This window comes from Exophiala aquamarina, assembly GCF_000709125.1.
Source record: "Exophiala aquamarina CBS 119918 chromosome Unknown aczIA-supercont1.4, whole genome shotgun sequence".
In the NCBI taxonomy this organism is placed as follows: domain Eukaryota; kingdom Fungi; phylum Ascomycota; class Eurotiomycetes; order Chaetothyriales; family Herpotrichiellaceae; genus Exophiala; species Exophiala aquamarina.
The window spans coordinates 189409-211643 of NW_013550584.1; the positions used below are offsets into that span (position 1 = coordinate 189409).

The window sequence follows — 22235 nt, forward strand, 5'->3', positions numbered from 1 at the left end:
GAATTGATCCTACATGGGCAAACCTCTTCCATGTGTACCTCAATGTCGTTGCTCCAACACTGGTACCGGTTCACGAAGCCCGAAATCCATGGCTAAGATATCCGGCTATTGCTTTGCATCTGAGCTTCCAAGAGGGCAGGAATCACCTGTTATATGCACTGCTAGCTCACGCTGCATTTTGTCTTGGTCACAAAATGTTCAAGCAAGACACTATGTCGACGTTAGGGACAAATCTCTATTCGTCGGCCATGCTAGAACTTCGTACTTGCATTCAGCAAGGATCGACGGACTACCTTGGTCTACTAACCACCATACTTACATTTGTATTGGCTGAGGTATTCTCACCGACTCGTCGCTTGACAAAAATTGGAAGCTTTGCTAATCGGTGGCACAGTTGGCAAGGGGAAGTTCCAAAACCTGGAGATGTCATTTGCAGGCTGCGTGGAAGTTCCTTCAACGTCATCAGAACTCCAAAGCATGGACAAACTCGGCAGATGCATGGTACGTCACTCAGAGCTTCCACTTGCTCAGGATAGGCTGCGACTCGAGCGGTTTTGTCGAGGACGATTGCAACAGCATAGAGAGCACTGCGGCAGACGATGACAATGGTATTTTGACTAAGGAAGTGATGTGCAATCCTGGGTATGGATGGACGCTGGGCACATCGAGCTCCGTGATGGAAACGATTGCGGACATTAACGCTGCTGCAAAACGGCTTGAACGGGACAATGCGGATGATGCCAAAACTACTATATCACTTCGCCTTCATCGGACGCTCCTGAGATATCAACGCGATGCCCTTGAAATGGCACATCCCGATAATATCAAAGGGGAACCCCAATATCTGCATCTTCAAGCCTTTCAAGCGGCCACTGTGATATATTATTATCAAGTCTTCGACGAAGTCACACCTCGACAATTGTCACACTTTGTATCCGCAGTTCTCACTTTTGTAACCGCCTTCTTCCAAATTTGTGGGGGCAGTTTCACACTATGGCCTGTCTTCGTGGCGGCAGCCGAAGCCTACAAAGACGAGGATCAGCTCAATTTCATGACTCTTCTGGAGAATGTGGCGAGTGTTGGGATGAGAAACATCTCCAACTACACCATTCTTCTCAGACAGATCTGGACCGTTCGAGGACTAAGAGCGGTCGTCAAGGATCAAGAGATTGCTGATACAAGGGTGGATTGGAGAGAAGTGATGCGCGAACTTGAAATGGATGTACTAATCCTGTAGATTATGGCAAAAAGCCACTCTTGCAATATATTGCCCGAGTGAAGGTGCGGCACTCTTGCCCGTTATGCAAAGTAGTCGTTCGATACGATCGATGTAACTTGATACCTAAGACAACGGTCATTGTACAATGTAGAGCCACTTCACGAGATAGTTACGCTGACAAACTACCAAGCTTGATGCTGGAATGTATCGACACACCAAAGAATTCCGCGAAATCGTCTGACAATTTTTTTCATCCTGCGTAAGTCAATCAGAGTGGTCGAATTACAAATTCGGACCATGTTGCGCCACAACCTTAAATTTCGCTATGGCCTGCCCTGACCAAGTCAACTAGCGAGATATGTGCAGGACTTGATGATAGTCCGGATCTACCTGAAACGGGTCTCACAATCATATTTTCATTTTGAGTCTGGTCGAAGCTGGCCATGGATAGCCGCAAAGGATGTGAGAAGTTGAAAAAGACTGCTGGTAGCATTTGCTTTTATCAGTGGTTTCCAAAGTGGTTTCTTGATTGCTAGTCTCGGCCAGCGCAATGAGTGATTCCAGACAACGAGAAGGAGGCATATACCTCCACTTTGAGAATGCCGGCGACCATGAAACTACTACTCGTGGAGAGCAGATTCTGAATCGGTATTCACGTCACCTGACTACAGGTCATGACTTCCCAGGAGCCCAGGTGAATTTTCTACCATTTCACGATTCTTTTGACCTTGTGCTCATAAACTGCGCTGGCAGGCAATGCTTTATGCGGCGGGTGTACCCAATGAGAGGGCAATGAAAACCGCACCGCATGTTGGGATTGCAAGCGTGTGGTGGGAAGGAAATCCTTGCAACATGAGTCTTTTGGATATGGGCAAGGAGGTGAAAAAGGTAAAAGTTGTGACGGCATGGAATCAGGGTATTGTGCTGATTGTCTTGGGCTGCAAGGCGGTAACGAATCTAGGCTTTCTTGGATGGCAATACAACACAATTGGAGTAAGCGACGCAATTACTATGGGTCATCAAGGTAAAGACGAAGTCCCGCGGTGGCATTAGAGAATAAAACTACTGACATCGCCCGAAGGGATGCGGTTCTCTCTTCAATCACGAGAAATTATCGCCGACTCGATTGAAACCGTCACCTGTGCGCAATACCACGATGCCAACATCACAATTCCGGGCTGTGACAAGAATATGCCAGGATGTATCATGGGCATGACGAGGCATGACCGCCCATCCCTCATGATTTATGGCGGTACTATCAGCCAGGGATATTCGAAGACGTTGCGCAAGCAGGTAAATATCAACACTTGCTTCGAGGCGTATGGGGCTTATCGCTATGATACTCTGACACAGCCCCAAGATGGTGGCGACATGACAAAGACGAAGGACGAGATCATCACAGACTTGGAGCGACATGCTTGTCCAGGTCCTGGCGCCTGCGGTGGCATGTATACAGCCAATACTCTCGCAACAGCTATTGAGAGTATGGGGCTAACACTCCCAGGGTCCAGTTCAACCCCAGCAGTAGCTCCGGCAAAGATGAGAGAATGCTCCAAGGCCGCGTATGCAATTAAAACCTGTCTGGAGAAGAATATTCGACCAAGGCACCTGCTCACTAAACGATCATTTGAGAATGCGTTGGTGATGACGATGGCGTTGGGCGGCAGTACAAATGCAGTCCTTCATCTCCTTGCAATGGCGACAACTGCGAATGTGGACTTAACCTTAGATGACTTTCAACGCGTGTCGAATAAGATCCCATTCATTGCTGATCTAGCCCCAAGCGGGAAGTACCTTATGGCCGATCTTTACGACATTGGCGGGATTCCGAGCATACATAAGTTTCTAATAGCGGTTGGCCTGATAGATGGTGAGATTCCTACTATCACTGGAGTCTCCCTGGCGGAAAATGTGAAAACCTGGCCATCCTTACCGCTAGATCAGGTTATTATTCGACCCCTCAATAATCCCATAAAGTCGTCTGGACATCTCCAGATACTAAGGGGTAATATAGCACCTGAAGGCGCTGTAGCCAAGATTACCGGCAAGGAGGGCTTGAAGTTTACTGGTCGAGCCATGTGTTTCGATAAAGAAGATCTTTTGGATCAGGCTCTCAACGAAGGAAAGATCCCATCTACGGAGAATCTAGTCTTGGTAGTGCGATACGAAGGGCCCAAGGGAGGCCCGGGCATGCCTGAGCAGCTGAAAGCATCGGCTGCTATCGTTGGAGCTCAGCTGAAAAACATTGCTCTCATTACAGATGGTAGATACAGCGGCGCCAGCCACGGATTCATTGTGGGCCATATCTGTCCAGAAGCGGCCGTTGGAGGACCAATAGCTTTAGTCCGTGACGGAGATCTCGTCGTCATCGATGCCATGACAAACACTATCAGCATGGATGTGAGTGCTGAAGAGTTGCAGGAAAGGAAAAAGCAGTGGAAGATGCCCATAAAATCAGTGACGCGAGGGACTTTGGCGAAATATGCTGCGTTGGTGGGCGACGCAAGCCATGGAGCTGTCACTGACTTGTTTTAGGCCAAAGCAACTCAGTCCTACACAGAGTTGAGAACTTAAACCGTCTATCAGTAGGCTCAAATTCATCATAGTCAATACATATGTGACTGATACCTATCGATCCTTCGAACTCACGATTTGAATTCTGCATTAATGTAGATCTTGAGCTCATCAATGTTTCTCTTTCTGAAACAAAAGGCTGTGGGGTTAAGTTCGGGCTGATTATGGACGGAAAGAGTAGCTGAAAGCTACCATATTCAGATACTAAGCGGCTTGGTTGAAGAGCTCTCCAGGATTCTGCTCCATAGGTACCCAGAGGGATAACGAACTTCAATCACAAATTGACATTCTACTTGAGACCTCCACTCAGTAAAATGCTCTGCCCTGTCAGGTAGCCGGTTCTACACAACATCGTCACCACGTTCGCTACTTCCTCAGGCCTTCCTAAACGTCCTACAGGAATGTTTCGGACATCACCTGGGGTGCCCTCCACGGTCTTTTCTCCAGGGATCAAGCCAGTATTTCCGATCATCGCAGGTGCAACGTCATTTATTGTGATGCCATATGGTCCCAACTTTGTCGCGAGGTTCTTAACTAATGCCATCAATCCGCCTTTTGAGGCCGCGTAGTGGCAACCATTGATGCCGCCGCCATAGCCCGATATGCTTCCCATGAAAATAACACGGCCCCAGTTCTGGGTCTTCATGTGCAGTATGGCCAACTTGCATAGCACAAAATTTGCCGTTAGATTGACCGCAATAGTGTGGTCCCACTCTTCCAACGCGATATCCTCCAAGTACGGAATAGGTTTTCCGTGTCCTGCATTGGCGACCAGAATGTCAGGATACCGCCCGTGTTCGTTGTTGACTTCATCAAACAGGCGTCGCAAATCACATATCTTGGCCATGTCGGCCTGGTGAATCGACGCCTTGTAGCTGTCTCCGTGTTCTATCGAAGTAGGATCGACTAGCTTTAGCTCCTTTATCAAATCCTCAATTCCTTGTCTTGAGGAATAGTATGTCAGCGCAAGATGAACTTGCTGGCGTTGCAGATCTCTTGCAACTGCAGAACCAATTCTTCGCGACATATAGAAGTCAGTATGACCCAGACACACGTATTATCCACCGTGTCTTCGACTTACCCACCAGAAGCCCCGGTAACGAGGGCCAACTTTCCTTTGAGGTCGTTCATTGTTTGATCTCCAGATGGCAAAGACAAGAGAGATCAACCTGTATAGAAATGTAAAGAGACCAGACTTCCTTCAGTACTAGCACATTCTGCTGCTGGAGACCTGTCTTGCCAAAATACTGTGAATTATGTACACCTTGCGCTAGCAGAATCTCGCCATGGACTTCCTCAGTTCTCAACCCCGCAAAATCATCTTCAAATAAACTCGATGTTGGGTCGACATGAGTCCGGATGACGTTGAAAGACGTGATATTCGTCGGCCCAGAAAACCTATGGCAATCCTTGACGAACATTCCATGGAGTAATGGGTGGCTATTGAATTGGAGGTTGATAGCGAGAACGACATGGTCAAGAAGCCACAATCGGCCTGGCCTGCTGGGAACAAACTCGATAAGAATGCTTGATACGAGTGGCCCGTGCACTACCCGGCAAAAAGACCACCAAAATAAGGCAGAATTTGATCTCTAAATCCCTGGACGAGGTTTCTGCCAATAATTGCTCAGCACGGGAACTCAACAAGATCCTGGAGCCCGTTCGGCTACGCGGTGCCCCACTTTCGCCATTGGCTTCCACAAACGAGCAGCGCCCGTGCTCTGTAACGTACACAAGGCTTAGAGAGATAACATTTATCTTCCAGAGCCATAACCACATAAAGTTACCAACGTACTGCTGGATGTGTCTTTGATGTCAACTTTATTTGCTAAGAGTTCAGGTAGCAACCTTTCACATTATGGAGAAAATGCATACAACAAAAGAGGTCTCTACTGCGGACGATATCGATTTGCAAGTTGGGGAGGCTATGGACACCTTGGGTCCACAGGTAACTACGACTTCCGACCGACACGGAGAATATAAACGTACAATATCAGCTCGCCAGGTCCATGTACGTCGCAAACCCCGGTCCTATCGTATAAGCACACCTCCTAATGCAGAGTTCTAGGTCATCTCCCTGGGTTCCAATATTGGAAGTGGTGTTCTTATTGCCACTGGCAAGGGCTTGAGTAACGGTATGGTGGACGCCTACCACACTTCGTTCTATCACTGACAGACGAACCTAATAGCCGGCCCGCTCGGTGCGCTCCTTGCCTATGGTATGGTAGCCACTGCGGTTACTGCAGTCTACCAAGTTCTAGGCGAGATGACAATTGCATTTCCAACTTCTGGTAACTTCATCGACTACGCTGATCGATTCGTTCATCCCTCAATTGCTTTTGCTGCAGGTTTCGCTGAGTGGCTAGGTATGTCTACTACATCAGTGCGACTTGAGCTCGTGGACTAAATACGATCAAAGGATGGAGTGCAGTTCTTGGTTCCGAAGCAGTATTTTTCAGCTTGATCGTCCAACAGTGGACAAATGTCGTACCCGAAGCTGTGTGGCGTATGTTAACGCTGCTCGTCAAAGAATCACATTGTTAACATTTCCAGTTACTCTCTTCATCCTCGCCACAGCGGCACTTTTCAGTCTTCCCACCAAATGGTTTGCTTGGTACGAATACGTTACTTCAGTAGTGAAGGTGTTTGGCGTAATGATATTTCTTATCATGGATTTTGCTATAATTGTCGGAGCAGGTCCCAAGGGTAAGGTGCATCACGGAGAGACATGGCACGAAGGGCCTCTGGTGAAAAATGGCTTTGGGGTAATGTTTACATGACATTACAGGTGATGCAGTATCTAAAATGCACTACAGGGCTTCTCCAGTGCTTCTCTCCTTGCTCTTTGGGCTATGGCGGATCAAGTTTTCATCACAATCATGGGTGGCGAGACCACATCGCCGCGTCTTGCTATTTCGAGAGCGGCTAAGACTGTGCCCGTGCGCATCGCCACCATCTACCTTCTTACCGTTATTTTCGCTTCCATACTGGTCAGTTCAGATGACCCGAGGCTGTTTGGTGGTTCATCAACTTCCCAGTCCCCGTTCACAATTGCCATGGAAGAAGCCGGAATTCATGGCGTCGACGAATTCCTGCGCGTCATTATATTGCTCTCCGTCTTCGGCTTTGGTGCCGAAGCAATCTATGTTGCATCAAGAATTCTGAGAGCTCTGTCATACCAGGGCCTTATACCGCAGCTCATCGCTGCCAAGGTGGATTCTCGAGGGCGACCCGTTTGGTCCTTAATTATCACTGGTGTCGTTTCCATCGCCCTGACTTACATAAACCTTAGCGGCAAGTACCAGCAAAAAGTCATCCCCATAGTGAGGTAGTGCTGACATATAATTTTGTAGGAACTGGCACCACAATATTTATCTGGCTCTCATCCATCACCGCTTCGGCGTTCTTCATAGTATGGATCGTTGTCGCCGTCACGTCTCTTCGGTTTCATGCTGCTCTGAAGAAGCAAAATGACATGCTTTTCACTGAGGTCTTAGCTTGGCGCTGTTGGTGGTGGCCTGTGCCTGCTATTTGGTTGCTGGCCGTCAGTACCTTGCTTTTTATTTGCTGTCTTTACAGCGGCTTGTACCCATTGGTAAATCCCCAGAAATTTCAGTTTGGTCTTTGCAGAATATGTGGGAGCTTTGAAGCTAACAATCCTTTGTTCACTGCTTAGGGAGCCGACGTGATCTCTGCAGAGAACTTCTTTCAATACAATATCGGAGTTGTCATCGTTATTGTGTTCACTATTGCACACAAATTGATATACCGAAGCAGGTTTCGGCAACCGGCGACGGCTGATCTGACTACAGGCAGACGAACACTTCGCGGTGAGGAGATATCAATGCTACAGCAGTACTACGATCGCCCCGCGTGGGTCAGAGCGATGGCATATTTCAAGTTCTGGTAGTTCTACAGGATGGACTGATCATGTTAAGCTCTAGTACGGGTGGCTGTGTTGGATGTACACCCCAAGTTATCCTTAGATCTTCCCTATTAATTAACGTAAATAGCTATCTTCATGCTATTCGGTGATACCTGTGAAGCAAGCGGGAACAGTCACCACCAACGCTGGTCCCAGGGGCCATGCACTAGACTAAGCAGAGTCTGTAGTATATCGCGACTTTTGAGGGACCATCAGTCTTGAATTCATCTCGTTCGACTCTCTTGCTAAGGCTCCGTCGCGACTTCCTGCCTCTCCTTCGCGTTCTCCTCAAATGGCTCCAGTCCTGCCTTTGCCGGTCCGATGATCTGCACACCCTCCGCGCTGAAGCGACTGCCATGCACAGGACAATCCCAAGATTTCTCATCATTGTTCCAACAAACCACGCCCTTCATGTGTGGACATAATGCACTCATTCTCAGGATCTTCCCGTTCTCGTCTTTATACACCGCCTGTGGCGTTGCGGCAGTCGGGTTCAATACACCTCCTTGCCCAAGGCCAAGGTCTTCAACGTCCGTGATATCGGATTGGAGGAAGCGTTTGTATTGTGTATTGATTTGCACATCGTGTTTGAGTATACTGGGTAATTTAGGCACGAGCGTGGACTTCCGCTTCGGGTCGTATAGACTCGCCCAGGGATTCTCTACACCCTGGATCTCATCTGCAATCAGTCGACCCGCGATAACACCGTGTGTGAGTCCATTTCCAGAGTCGCCCGTTACGACGTGAATACGGTCATTTCTCGAATTTCTGCCAATATACGCCATGTAATCGACCGGCTCGAAGATTTGGCCCGACCATCTGTAGTCGACATCTGCTGCTCGTGTGAATCGCTCACGGACCCAGGTCTCTAGTTCCTTATATCGCTCGTCCCATTCGTCCTCCTGTCCGACTTTGTGGTCGCAGCCACCGACGACTATGTAGTCCCATTCATCATCGCATGCAGTCATACGTACATACTTATACGCTTCCGCAGAATCGTAGATCAGACAGTCTTCCACGGAGTTCTTGGGAATGCGGATTGCAATGCAGTAGGTGCGGTGGTACTCCATTTCTGCGATAAGGCTGAGCTTTTGAAGAGGGACGCAGGTGGCTTGTATGGCGTGGTCGCATGTGATGGTACGGCCGTTGAGGGTCGTGACTTTGACCTTCTTTGAGCCTAGGTGGACATCGACGATGGGGACGGTGGCACCACTTTCTGTGCAAGAGGTCATGCGCGTGTGGGTATAACATTGGAAGTTGGATTGCTCCTCTAGCCATTTGAGGACACCCACTAAGTATTTGGTTGGATGGAAGGTCGCCTGCTGGCTAACAACATTTCCATCTCGTTGATCAGGCTTACCGTCCCAGCCCTTGATTGTAAGATTGTCGATGTAATCTATATCAAGGTGAATCTCTTTCGCGAACTTCGCTTCTTCCTTCATTTCCAAAATGTCTTCTTCGTGTTCTTTAGTGCCTTTAGGATGTTGTGAGATGTTGTAAGCCCTAAGCTGGCGATATTCGCAGTCTATGCCGAGTTGCTTTGAGATATTGCCTACATGCTTAAGGGCCCAGTCATGAGACTCAGCGGCCACTTTGGCTCCTTCGTAGCCGAAAAGCTTCCCAATGGCGGTGTAGCCATCATCGAGGTCAGACGACAAATGCCCTGACGTACGGCCTGTCTCTCCTGTAACCATATTAGTATGTGTTCATTTTGGGGAGTGGGCGCCGGGAATACCAGATAGGATATCCCTTGCCTCGATCATAACCACGTCCATGCCTCTTCTCACAAGCTGCTCTGCGATTGAGATGCCAGCAATACCGGACCCGATGATGCAAACTTCAGCATCCAGATCTCTGTCCAGCTGAGAGAACCGAGGCCGATTAGAGTATGGTTCTGTGTGCACCCAGACAGGATCGTTCTTTCCTGATGTCTTCATAAATTGAAGTGGATCAGCCAGCATGGGGATAGAATGACGTGATGCCATAGCTGTACTGCTGCTGATTTTTCTGGCAGCAAGACACGTTAAAGAGTTGAGCACTCGCTGAGAGGCCTTTGTGAGCATGTATATTCTTGGTGTTATAGTTCGAAAAGTTGTTCCTAGTATTCGCAATTCGGAATGGCACCCATACTTAGAGCAAGATGGCCATAGAGGTTTTCTTTTCCCGAGATGGAACTCGCGGGGAAGGTTGTAGCATCTAGACATCAAGATGGGCTTCAGAACACGTTTGAGGTATTACGGGGTTTGGATCCGGTTCCATCTCCGTGTCCAAAATAACACCATCCTTGTGTACTGTTGGTCACTACGTCACAGCTATGCTGGATGAACCACTGCGTTGCGACGTTCATGGTGTTCCTCAGTGGAACAAGTTCCCGCGAATCAGCAAGTTCGCATTAGGTAATCATCTTCAGCAAGAACAATCACCCATCACGCGGACGGTCGAAAGTCGTGGAAGTTCAATGTCCAATACCAACGGCGAGCATTGGAAAATAGCGTGGAAATGGAGGAGTCTTTCATAAGAGAGTGAATCATGCTGATCGCAGCCGCAGTTTTACTCTTGACACTGGAGCGAAGATATGTTACTTGTAGAGCTAAGGCGTTGACAATCGCATGGGGTTGAGGCTGGGCCTTGCGATCCATAAGGTATGTACATATCCAGGGAAGCCAGAATTGCTTCGACAGGCTTAATACAGGCGTTGAAGACTTTCTTTCACTACTTCGCGCATTTGAAGATAGCTACAGCTACTAGATAGAGCAGGCCGACTCCTCTACATTTAACATACTTAATAGCTTCTCGCCGTTTATCTCCTTCTCATCGTGTGCTACTGCTTGTCTGACAAGTTTTGCACGACGTAGTGCAGTCACATTTGGTTCTCTTCTCTTCCGTTGGCACTTATGGCATATTCGGGGTATGCATCGCTACTGTGGTTGTCTTTGCAGCTTTGCTGTTGTTCTTGGTCTTACTTAGGAGATCCGGTCCTATTATCTCGACTGTCAAATAGACTGCTGATCAACTGAGGGATATTTGTTTGGGAGCAGGGGCCGGATACCACTCCGGATGGCCGAACAAGATTGGCTATAAACACAAGTATGGTTTATGGGTATAGTGCTATTTTGACATTCCGGTGAGGCTGGAGCCAGTTCATACATTGTAAAGATAAACATACAAGATAGGCAGGCGCTACCTTATGGATTGAGTGCGCACACAGATTTGCCAATGACGATGGCAAAACAGAGTAGGGTACCATAGCCGGGGCGCGATATGCTGGTCCCGGACTTTGTTCTCTGGTTTCTTTATCTCAGCACCCTCAGTCCGTTGGTACGAATGTGGCCATGTCGCCTTGCTTTAATGAGTGATTGGATGAAGGTCAACTTGGCCACAACGAAGATGTCAAGAGTTAGGTTAAATATGCTTCAGGATTTCTCTAGCTAAATATCCGCCTCATGATGCTAAATCTCTCCACTAGTGGGTGTCCATTGCCGCCTATCCCGACACTCATTATATAGTTGACCGCATATCGTAGAGTAAAAGTCAACGCCACCACGACCCATGCAAACCCGAGTGCCTTTGTTTTCCCTAGAAGATGTGAGCCCTTTCTAACCTAAAATGAGACCAATTACTCCGTAACTTACAAGATTTTCTAATACCCGCCCTCTTCCCTAAGTGTATTGCTATATCTTCAAATGTGATGGCAATTGGTTGCATCATAAAAAAAAGAAACTGGTCCCTAACTGCAGGCGTGTACGGAACATTAAGGGCTCCGATATGATGAATTAAAGCGGAGACGAAAAACGCGTTATAGAGCTGGAAATATCGAGAGAGGAGAGTCCCCTTCTTTATTCCAAGAGTTGCTGTAAATACTTTATTTGCTGACTCAAAAGTGCGGCGTAGAAATTGATGCCTAGCAAAAGATATTTAGCCTATATATACTATGGAGCTTAATATTACTTACCAACAGTAGCCCCAAATATTCCGTAAGGTATATCCCTTCCTTAGGAAGGATCCGTAGAATGGAGGCCATGACTGCGGGACCGAGATAGTAGTTGCTACACAAACGGCAGCAGCCAATCGATAGCGTATAGCCATAGCATAACGAAGTGCAAAGACATATAACCAAATGTGGAATACTTGCTGGTGCCAGGGAATAGAAAATATATTGAATATAGCGCCCTTATCGCTAAAGGATATTTTGAAGAGCCAGTATTGATATATATCGAGGAATATAAAGGTGATGAGGCATTTAGCGATCTGTTCTGCTATAAAAACCCTTAGATACAGTAGTCAGTATATAACCTTAAAGCTAATAATACCTGAAAGTATTACCTTCTTGATATCTCGCGAGGTACGTGATCAACATTTTGTACTTGCCAGTCCCAGTTAATACCCCTAAGGGTGAGAAAGAGATCTAGATTCCATCGAAGCTTCTGATAGAGTGTCATATTTAATACGTCCTCTGTGGTTTCGAAGGTCCCATCCGGACGAGCACGATGGATCGATAGCTCAGGCACTCGTAATACAGACCAATCAACTAGCCTAATACAAGTCATGAACACATCTATAGCATCTTGGTAGTCGCTCGCAGCGAGACCAGTTCCATGCCGTCGAACGTTATATGCAATCCATAAGACACCTGGGAAGGCAATGATATTGCGGAAACGGCCCTGAGGAAGGAGCAAGGAGACAATTCCAACGGCGTTCGAGGTTAACCGGGCTCTTCCGGGGGAATGAAGGGGGCGGACAGGAGGTGGAAACAATCTATGGTCCATGGTAAGTAGAGCTTGTCACAAAACGTTGAAAGCTTAGTGTCGGGAAAGTTTAGGAAGGGAGCGAATCTGCAGACCGATAGAAGAGCAGAAGTGGTATATATTGAGCCCTTGAGATTGTGGCTGAGCTACCTATCATGGTGCTACACAGGCTGGATCTACTTTGAATAGCCTAATAGTCGCAGTATGGGTGTTCAAAGCATTCTCCTCCAGCTTCAACGGACAACAGGTGAATAGGACCATCCTATTGGAGTCAATCCCTGGTCAAGATAATCTCACATCCCGTTTCGAAAGGGGAACTCTAGAAAGACGCAGAGAAAATTCACAGCAGGAGACGAACTACACTGAGATGGAAGCGGCTTGGCGGGTATACCATCGTTCCACCTACCCGGTCGAGTTCTTGGCCAAAATCCGGGATCTCCGTAGTACATAAGGTAGGTTCTCCGCTTGGCACACCATAAGGCTCCTCAAGTATAGGTCGAAGTGGAAAAGCGTCGGATATAGTGGCCTTTGCACCATCCTCATGAGGCGCTATAAGGCGCAGCCGACAGTCACCTCCCACAGATTGAGTGCACAGCGGCTGAGTTACTCCGCATCCAGTGTGCTCGGGAGCTGCAAAGAGAAAACATAAGCAGGTATCAAATATCGAAATGGCAGACAGAATCCAACCACGAGTATTTGTGCGCATGAGATCTATCTTGCTGGCCGATGAATCAGTAAAGCATGCAGAGGAATAGATCCTTTAGGACACGTGGCGATGTATGACCCATTACATCAAGTGGAATTACTTGTGACCGGGTTACAGGGGTTATCTCCCGGATAATGTATGCGTAAACACAATGATATACCCCGGGGGATGAGGTGACAACAATGACAACGTATGAGTAAGTAGAGAAGAACAGGAAATCCGACAACGAGAGCCTCTACGGCCCGACCATAGATGGAGTCTCGCTAAAGGAGGCTGGGAAAGGCGTGACACAACCAACTAGTTCGTTCGAATGTAGAAAGTGGAGAAACAAGAGCTTATTGGTTTGGCGAATCAGCAAATTGGAAGAATACTGTCATTGGGACTACAACTGTCTAGAAATGATCTAGCAGTGAATAGCATAGCTATCGTCAAAGCTTTGCACTGATTTCCGTCGGCCATAGGCCAAGCTATTTCCCAATGTCAACAAGCATGCTTCAATCCCAATCATCCGGGGACTCTCCCCATATGCAGCACGCCACCCCACCAACGCAAGAGAACTTGCTCTAGCAGGTTACACACAATCCATAAGAAATAATCCCCCAGTAACAATTTCCTCTGCTAGCTCCGTATATCTTTTAGACAATCCCGTCTCCACTCCTCTTATACCTTCATCGCTATTTAGATAAATGTCGGCCCCGGCCCCCCTTCTAGCGCACCTAAGCTCTAAGCGCTAAAAGACGCTGGTGTGTGATGAGATGCATCTAGTGTATACTGTATCTCCGAGCTAGGTAGATTATTGGGAAGCAGAACCAACCTTTCGATATATGTATGATTTCCAGAACTTAAGAGTCAGAAACCGAAGCCGATAAAGATGGTAATCTCGGCCCAAAAAGGCATTGTTTCATCCAAGTATCAACTCCTGCTTCCCAATCCTCCATCTATCTTGCACTTACCATGGCTCCCCATCCTGCTCCAACCTCTACATGGCACACCAAAACATATCCATCTATATGTCCCGCCCGTCCGGAGCTTTCTGCCCGAGGAAAGGCAGTAGTAATAACAGGAGGCGGTACTGGCATTGGTGCAGAGACCGCTCGCTACTTCGCCGAAGCAGGCGCATCTCGGATTGCCCTGATTGGTCGTAGGGTTAAGCCTCTACTCGATACTAAGGCCTCTATCGACCAAAGTTTTACAGATATTGAAGTATCTATATTCTCTATAGATATTACAAAGAAGGCCGAGGTAGATGAGACCTTCGTACGGTTTATTGGCGACGGAAAACTTCATATTTTGGTTAGCAACGCAGCTTCGATCGGCCCTCAGGATCCTATAGATCAAGCGGATGACAAGTTACTCGAAGCAATTCAGCAGAACCTTAAAGGTGCATTCTATATTGCCCAGGCTTTCCTTCGCTATGCTTCAACCGATGCAGTTGCAATCAACGTTTCTTCCTCCGCTGCACATCTGGATTTTGTTCCTGATTTCGCCGCATACAGCATCGCTAAGATGGCGATAATTAGGCTCTGGGACTCTCTGGCCTTTGCACACCCGGAATTAAGTGTTTTTCACGTTCAACCTGGCGTGGTGGACACTGCGATGAATAGGGAAGCGAATGCAGCTGGGATTAAGTTTGTTACTAATAAAGATGACGGTAAGATAACTTATATTTCGTACGTACATCGCTATAAAGCTTACTTCTACTTAGTGTCTCTCCCAGCGAGCTTCCATGTTTGGCTGGCAAGTCCCGAGGCGCGTTTCTTGAAGGGCAAGTTTCTATGGGCAAATTGGGATGTAGATGAACTCAAGGGCCAAGCTATGGAGATTAAAGCAAGTGCGAAACTTAGAATTGGGCTCGTTGGATGGCCGTTTCAGAACGGTAGCCAAGTTTCCTATTAGCGGACCGTTCCCACAAGTCCAATAATTCGTGTATTACTGCGTTTAGTTTGCACAGGAACAGCATCGTAGGACTACGGTACCGAAATACCAACGATTTAATCTCCATCGGTGTGATCTAGGTTATCTTCACGCATTATCAATATCGGAGACACATCTCCGAACAACGAACAGTTCGGTAGGGCATGGTAAACGGAAAGGCACCCGCCCGTTTAACTGCAAATGACTCGGGAGGGGGTAGAATTGTTTTGACAGGAATCAACCTAAGGAATCCACACGGTTAAGTAGTCGCCGTAGCTTGCACAATCTTCAGACAGAGAAGGCGAGGTTAGGATTACCCTTCGATGATTCTGTTATTCTTCTCGATGGGCCTTGGGAAGCCTAGGTTAACAAAATCCGTAATAACGCAGCGGATCACCGTCACCATGCACAGCTTGCATCTCACGAAGGCTGATTCAGGGAGCATTCTTCCGACCCACCTTGGGTTTTTGATGATCCACAGGTCCAAGTCGTCAAGGGTGAACGATTCCACAAGGAGGAAAGACGCACTATATCGAGCTCGAGAAAGAAGAGGAAGGCCATCACTCTTAAACCTTCAAGCATTATGCGTGCTTTGGATGGTGTGTGTTTAATTCCTGTAGTGTTCTGTGAATTCTAGCTCCTGATTTACTAATCATGCACTGATTCTATTTCGCGCGGCAACGATGTTTTGGGCGATTCGATGTTGGTTCAGATAATTTATATGTATCGTGGTCTCGAATTAGGAAGAAAAGACCAGGAATATAGGGCCGGGACCGCGATATCACCTCACGTATCAGGGTTATTCGAAGCACTACCAAGGCTATCTTTAACTCTACCTCGTATCTAGGGACATAGATATAAAAGTATACTATAAAAATCGTTTCTAACCGTTCTAGGCTGTTTATTTACCTACCTCATGTACTGCTCCTGACCTAGCAGAGTAGCCAGGTGCATACATCGCAATTAGCAGGACTAGAATCGCCGGGCCTCCATGGGCAACCTTTTGGACGCACGCGCGGAACATAGTGCCTCCTTTGAGCAAAGCCAGTTTCTCAGAACCTTCAAGCGGTGAATCTTTCCAGAATAGGGAAAGGCGGATACAGACAGACGACCCCTCAAGGGTCTACATACGGGGAAGGGTCGCCAAGGTGTGGGACCCATAGAGATGGCAAAATAAGAGGATCTCCTTCTGGTGAAGGAGAAAACGTATGAGGAATGGAAGATCGTTTCTTAGCATTGATCTAGTTGGTGGAAAGAATTTTGGGCAATTAGATAGAAGCTATGGAAATCTGGTTGCGAATCGTTGTGAATTTTCAGTACCCGCGTGCAGCACACAGTTTGCTCAACGACAGGGTCTGGCATCTGCCCGTTTGAAACACACGATGTTCACGCCCATGCCCATGATATACTGTTCCATTCCTCCCATGAAGCCCTTCTCATTCAGCTCCATCGCCATCACCACTGCTCTCAACTATTTACAGCGAGGACTTCTTGGCTGCGAAGTCGGCAAGAGCTTGCATGAGAGGAGGGCTCAAGGCATCGTAGGACTCCAAGCCCACAGCCTTGAATTTCCCGCGCACCTCATCCAACTTGTTCTCAGGGAATCCCTGCTCCGCAATGGAGGACACGAATCCCGCAAATTGAGGCTCCTGCCATCCCTTCTCATCGCTCAACTCGACATGGACAAAGTCGAGTCCCTTGAATGCGTGGTCCGTCTCGATCCGTCCGAACAAATGTGCGCCGCAGTCCTTGCACGCATGGCGTTGAATGGTGGCGGACTCGTCGACGATCTTGAGCTTGTCTCCATTTGCGGTGACGGAGACCTTGTCCCTGGGAATGACGGCGACAACGGAAAACAGGGCACCGCTGGGCTTCCAGCACTTGCTGCATCCGCAAGCGTGGTTGTGTAGGACGTTGCTTCCCAGGGTCACTTCGACTGGGCTGGACTTGCAGAGACAGTGGAGCTTGCCGCCGGAGAAGTTCTCGCTGCCTTTCGAAAAGCCACTGTCGATGGCTGGATGGAGAGAGTAAGACATGACGATTCGTGTTGATTTGACTTCGCTTGAATAGTCTGGTTTGTAGTAATAGGTGATAGGTAAGTGCTACGTCAGTTCACTCTGCAGGTTGGTAGTTGTCCAAGGGTCCCAGAGGAGGGCATTCGTCTCAATTTAAACCTCTGCCAGGAGATCAGCAGCTCCATAGCCTGAAACAACATGTGGGAGGATTGACAAGTCAAGAGGGGTAAAATGCTTCGATGCCCTGGTCAGTCTTATTGAGGAGACGGGCGAACTCTCAGTCCGCCTGCCCAATGTGATCGGTGCTTGCTCTTCCACATCAGCTCCCACCCCTCGGCAGTTGATGTCATTTTCAGTGGACCGTTCCTGGTGTGAGAAGCGAGAAGGATGTGGAAGACGGTACACTGTAGCCAATGGCTCTATAGAGGCGACAGAAATCATAGTCGCAAGGGGAACTGGACCCTTGGTGGAGCTTCTAGCTGCAACACGTCGGTGCCCGGAAAAGGAAGAGCCGCTTCATTATTTGGTATTGTTGATGATGATGTCCCAAATTGGAGTAAGAGATCGAGGCGGGGAAACCGAGGGAAGATTTCGTTATATCCGTGGTGAACCAGGGCCAGGGCGCGGAACAAACCGTACACGGTGCGAATTCCAAACTTCATCCGACATGCTTTGCAGGTCCGCAATGGGCATAATATTCCCCTCGAGGTTCCATATTTGGCTTATACCCCTCACTTTACCACTCAAAAAGCCTAGCAGGCGAGGGGGCATATCCGTGCCGATGATGTGTAGAGGCTGGAAGCCAGAACGTTTCTTGAGTCCTAGAAGGGTAATCTCTTCCGAACAACAGGAGGCGCACCGAGAAACGCGGTTATCCTGCGTTGGACCAGATTGGCAGTGTTGCAGCTCGTTGTCATGTTCAGCTCTCTTTAGATGAATAAGCGAAGGGAGTGCTCTATACAGGCAACTCGCCTGTGAATATGATTGAGAGGCATTGCTTTTGGCCAGAGGTGCAGCTGGATGATACGGGTGGATTGAAACGAGGTAACATCCCATCAGAATAGCAGCAGCTTGCTCGCGAGATGATGCAAATCAGAGGCTGGATCCCATGCACTATTGCAAGGTATTGGTAGAGGAAAGACGCACTGAGGATTGAGGTTAGTTGTCACGAGTAGGGCTGCATCAAGGTTTTCATTCGGCGTGCATGGGCATAGATAGGCACGACGTTTTTGCCCGGGCAGATATTAATGCATGAGAATATCCTAGGCCAGTAGTGTTCACAGGTGAGCCCCAATAGTTACTATATATCATTGAGACCAGCAGCTTCCACGAACAGTCAACATTTAATCATTCAATCTATTGATAAGTTAATGAATAGTAATCTGGAATTCAACCTTTCTTGGGTTTCTGCGGGAAGGCCACAAGGGTCAATGCTGCACCATCGAAGACCCCCCTGAGGCCCTTAATTAAAGCGGCATCAGTGTGGCGTTCTGGGGAAGCCACAAGCCACAAGCCACAAGCCACAAGGTTTGCTCTCCTGCCAAGTTTGACGTCTGCCATGGAAGCCTCAAGACCACATATCAATCTCAAGCTTGTAGTTCAAGAAGTAAAGGTACAGATACAGATCTCTCTGAAGGATCACCGAATGTTTTCAGCCTTGGCGTCTTGAACCATGCCGTTTCCATTCGTGGTTTCCACCACATCCGCCATCTCATTCCATTCCAATGTGACCTCAACCACGCATCCCTCATTCCCGTTGACAACTTCATCGCAAAGAGCAATCCTTCGAGCAGCATTGAAAAGTCATAAGCGGCTTCCGCCGAGTGATCAGGCAATAAATCTCAACAATCTCCTCTCTACCACTCACAACTATCTCAGATATCTTCTTGCACTTGACCTTGCTCTGAGTGGAAGACCAGTTGCGGGAGAGGAAGTGGATGTCGCTTTGGTGAAAGAAGTGGAGGTTGGATGGCGTCCCACCTTGATTTCGAGTGCTATCCCAGGGCGTGACAATGATCGTGTCAAAGGAAAGGGCCTCGACTATGAGATATACTTTGTTCACCACACCCTGGCATTGATCCACAATCTTCTTGCTCGTCAATCACTATTAGGACTGTATGCAGCCACTGTGCCAACCACAGAGCAGCGAACATCTTTTATCCAAAATGCAACCAAATCTCTTAAAACGGCTCATGCCATTCACACGTATCTCATTCAGCGAGCGAATTCATCAAGTGAAGGACCCCCGGCTTTCCCCCCCAACGCCATTGATGTATCAGTGCCTGTTCAGTCAGCTTTACAGCACCTTGCTCATGCAGAATTCAACCTCCTCTGTGTATTGAAAGATGATCCCTACCCTGCTTTACTGGTACAATCACGGAATAAAGATGATAAAGAATGGATGATCAAGGCTCCTCAAATACCCAAAGTGCGTGCCCAGGTTTTGACAAGACTATGTATTGGTGCTGCAGAACACGCCACAGCAGCCAATGCTTCATTGAAAGTGGAAGGATCCAAAGTCTCCAAAGATTTCATGGACTATTGCGATGGCATCTACAGAGCTTCTCGTGCGAAAGCCTGTCGTTTTCAGGCATTGGACGAAGATCTTGCCGGAAAGACTGGCACGGGTATCGCATGGCTCAGAGCTGCTTTGAATGAACTGGGTGCTGAAATCAGGAAAGACGGTTCAAAATCATCAGGGCTGGGCCGGCTGAAAGCCTCCTGGACTGAAAGGAGAGAAGATAAAAGAATCGAGAAGGGAAGCCCGAATTGGGGTTTGGACGGTGGAAAGCTCGAAGAAGGTCGCATAGTGGAGCATCTCGAGCGCAAGATGGCAAAAGAGAATGACACAATCAACGTTCAGATCATTCCAGAATGGAGGCCTCTGTTGGCAACTCTCCCTAGTGGAATGAACATGCCGATTGATGAAAAGTGGAAGCCTTCACTTCTGGAAGAGGATGAGCTGGCTGCAATGAGGGCTCCTCCTGAGGCCGATGACCTAGTCGATGCTGCGAGTTCTGAGGACGAAGGCGGCTCGAAACAGCCCGTGGGAGCATTTCCAGGCACGCATCGGGATTATGATGGACAGGATAGGGGATATTATTGATGCTAGATTGGTGCTGAGTGGACAAATTTATCATGATTGGCGACGACAATGTCATCACTCATTAGTCACACCAGGTGGGTGCCAGGCACCCCAGCTAGGTCAATGCCACAATGTAAAACCGCGGACTTCGGAGCACCATTGCTCTGATATCACAAATGGTGGGCTGGCCAGAGCCCCGCGGTGGAACTGGACGGGATATCCCCGGTAACCCCCAGACTGCGAGCCTGGTCAGCTGACCCGGCTATCAGTCGACTGTACAGTACTCTAAGCCCCTTTTTCTCCTCTTTTCTGTTTCACCTCACGTTTCATGACCACCGCATGCCCAAGCCACACAGAACGATTGTCGCCCAATCACCCATCTAACTTGACCAAATTCAAGTCGAGCATCTTGAAATCGCGCGTATCTTACTGCTTCTTCTTGATAAGCAAAGTCTGTGGCCTGATCAATAGCCAGCCGAGCACAGTCGAGAACCATAGCGCGTCGACAGAGATTACTCCTTGTGCGTATGGTGCGTCACTTGAATGTGACAAATGTATGGTTAGCAACGCCTCCCGCGGGACAGGGACAGGGCAAGACATAGCCCGTGCCATCGGATGCCTCCTCCTAGTCGCCGCCGCCCTGTAAGATGGTGAGTCGAGAACCTGCTGGCCGCCCCTGCCAATGACGCTATCCAAGAGCCTTGCACCTTTTGTCTTTTTTCCTTCCCATGCTCTTCTTACCTCGCATCGCCATGCTACACCTCTCTCTCTCTCTCTCTCTTTCTTCGCCTCTCGCTCTTTCGCAGGTAACGGTGTCGTTCGTTGACATTCTGGGCCGGTCCCGAAGATCCAGCTTCAAGCTGCCCGATCTTTGACCATGGCTACCCTTCTGCTGCTCGCTTTCGTGATAGCCATCTTGGCACCATCAGCATCTACGCTGCCTGCGGGCGTCCCAATTACAAGTCAGTCGAAAACTACTATTTCTCAAACTTCGATCGCTTCCAGCAATGCCCAACAGAGCACGGCAGAGGGAACATCCCTGGGATCGCCGACGCACACTTTCATCAGCGGCGAGGACACACTCGAATCGATGGAGATCATCTTATCGCAAGGTTTCAGACCGAAACATTTGCGCCGCAGAGTTTCCCGTGACCAGACTGCCCAGAAAAGGAACTCTCTAGCACATCTCGTTCGATCCATCCCATCTAGCACCCAAGATAGTACAAAAACGCCTTCGACTGGGCTCGCAGTTGACACAAAGCCGTTCGCATCCACGGCCTCAGCCACCTCTTTCGTTTCAAACACGAACACAAACACCTCATTGCTAATTGACTCGGCAGAGACTGGTAATCCTCCAGATCGTGACCCTGGAGACCTTACAGGTTCGGGTGGAAACGATGACAGTAACAGCATCACATCAACAGTAGTGAACCCCTTCATGAATCCAAGCATACTCAGCATCCTGGGCCCTCTTCCCGTTCTCAGCACATTCACTAACTTACCCTTTTTCGGCTCTACCACAACCGTCAATCCATTCGAAAGCTTTACCACAACAACATTCGCAACGGAAGCGCCCCTCCCCACAGACATGCCCACCGCACTCCTAACACTACCGCCCACAACGGCAATATCAACTGCTGTACCACAAGAACCAGCCCCGGAATTAGTGACGAATTCAATATCGACATCGGCATCAACGTCGGAGGCACCTCCACCAGCAATGACCACCACCTGGCCAAGCATGGATGTCTCCTCATTGCCGCCGCCGCCGCCGCCGCCACAATCGTCGGCACCAGGGGAGCAGCCTCCACCACCAGCTCCACCATCTTTGCCACTGCCATCATTTCCAGTCATCGTCACCGTGGTACCTGGTACGCCACCGCCGCAACCACCCCCGCCGGCCGCTGCAGCTGCAACTACACAGGCACCAGGGGGCTCCCCACCGCCGCAACAGCAGCCTCCTCAGCAAGCACCTCCTCAGCAAGCACCTCCTCAGCAAGCACCTCCTCAGCAAGCACCTCCTCAGCAAGCACCTCCTCAGCAAGCACCTCC

General features: G+C 48.7%; 8 protein-coding genes across 8 annotated transcripts; 5 read left to right on the forward strand and 3 right to left on the reverse strand.

The window, feature by feature from the left end:
- Positions 1-1754: 1754 nt before the first annotated feature.
- On the forward strand, positions 1755-2071 carry A1O9_05215 (dihydroxy-acid dehydratase; the record flags this gene model as incomplete). The annotated part of the gene is made up of 2 exons (XM_013404434.1): positions 1755-1913; positions 1973-2071. Coding segments are annotated over 2 exons (258 nt in total), but the record flags the coding sequence as incomplete, so codon positions are not given.
- Positions 2072-3754, forward strand: A1O9_05216 (dihydroxy-acid dehydratase; the record flags this gene model as incomplete). The annotated part of the gene is made up of 2 exons (XM_013404435.1): positions 2072-2243; positions 2301-3754. 2 exons carry the CDS (start codon positions 2072-2074, stop codon positions 3752-3754), a joined length of 1626 nt encoding a protein of 541 aa, XP_013259889.1.
- A 328-nt stretch (positions 3755-4082) lies between these two features.
- A1O9_05217 (3-oxoacyl-[acyl-carrier protein] reductase) lies at positions 4083-4924 on the reverse strand (the record flags this gene model as incomplete). Its single annotated transcript, XM_013404436.1, has 2 exons — positions 4083-4809; positions 4875-4924. The coding sequence occupies 2 exons, from the start codon at positions 4922-4924 to the stop codon at positions 4083-4085; spliced, it is 777 nt and encodes a 258-aa protein (XP_013259890.1).
- Positions 4925-5651: 727 nt separating this feature from the next.
- A1O9_05218 (uncharacterized protein) lies at positions 5652-7703 on the forward strand (the record flags this gene model as incomplete). The annotated part of the gene is made up of 8 exons (XM_013404437.1): positions 5652-5804; positions 5862-5928; positions 5983-6159; positions 6213-6299; positions 6347-6558; positions 6610-7091; positions 7118-7388; positions 7470-7703. The coding sequence occupies 8 exons, from the start codon at positions 5652-5654 to the stop codon at positions 7701-7703; spliced, it is 1683 nt and encodes a 560-aa protein (XP_013259891.1).
- A 260-nt stretch (positions 7704-7963) lies between these two features.
- On the reverse strand, positions 7964-9679 carry A1O9_05219 (uncharacterized protein; the record flags this gene model as incomplete). The annotated part of the gene is made up of 2 exons (XM_013404438.1): positions 7964-9402; positions 9454-9679. 2 exons carry the CDS (start codon positions 9677-9679, stop codon positions 7964-7966), a joined length of 1665 nt encoding a protein of 554 aa, XP_013259892.1.
- Positions 9680-14123: 4444 nt separating this feature from the next.
- A1O9_05220 (uncharacterized protein) lies at positions 14124-15065 on the forward strand (the record flags this gene model as incomplete). The annotated part of the gene is made up of 2 exons (XM_013404439.1): positions 14124-14820; positions 14875-15065. 2 exons carry the CDS (start codon positions 14124-14126, stop codon positions 15063-15065), a joined length of 888 nt encoding a protein of 295 aa, XP_013259893.1.
- Positions 15066-16558: 1493 nt separating this feature from the next.
- On the reverse strand, positions 16559-17119 carry A1O9_05221 (glutathione-dependent formaldehyde-activating enzyme; the record flags this gene model as incomplete). The annotated part of the gene is made up of 1 exon (XM_013404440.1): positions 16559-17119. The coding sequence occupies one exon, from the start codon at positions 17117-17119 to the stop codon at positions 16559-16561; it is 561 nt and encodes a 186-aa protein (XP_013259894.1).
- A 1651-nt stretch (positions 17120-18770) lies between these two features.
- On the forward strand, positions 18771-20204 carry A1O9_05222 (uncharacterized protein; the record flags this gene model as incomplete). Its single annotated transcript, XM_013404441.1, has 1 exon — positions 18771-20204. The coding sequence occupies one exon, from the start codon at positions 18771-18773 to the stop codon at positions 20202-20204; it is 1434 nt and encodes a 477-aa protein (XP_013259895.1).
- Positions 20205-22235: the final 2031 nt, after the last annotated feature.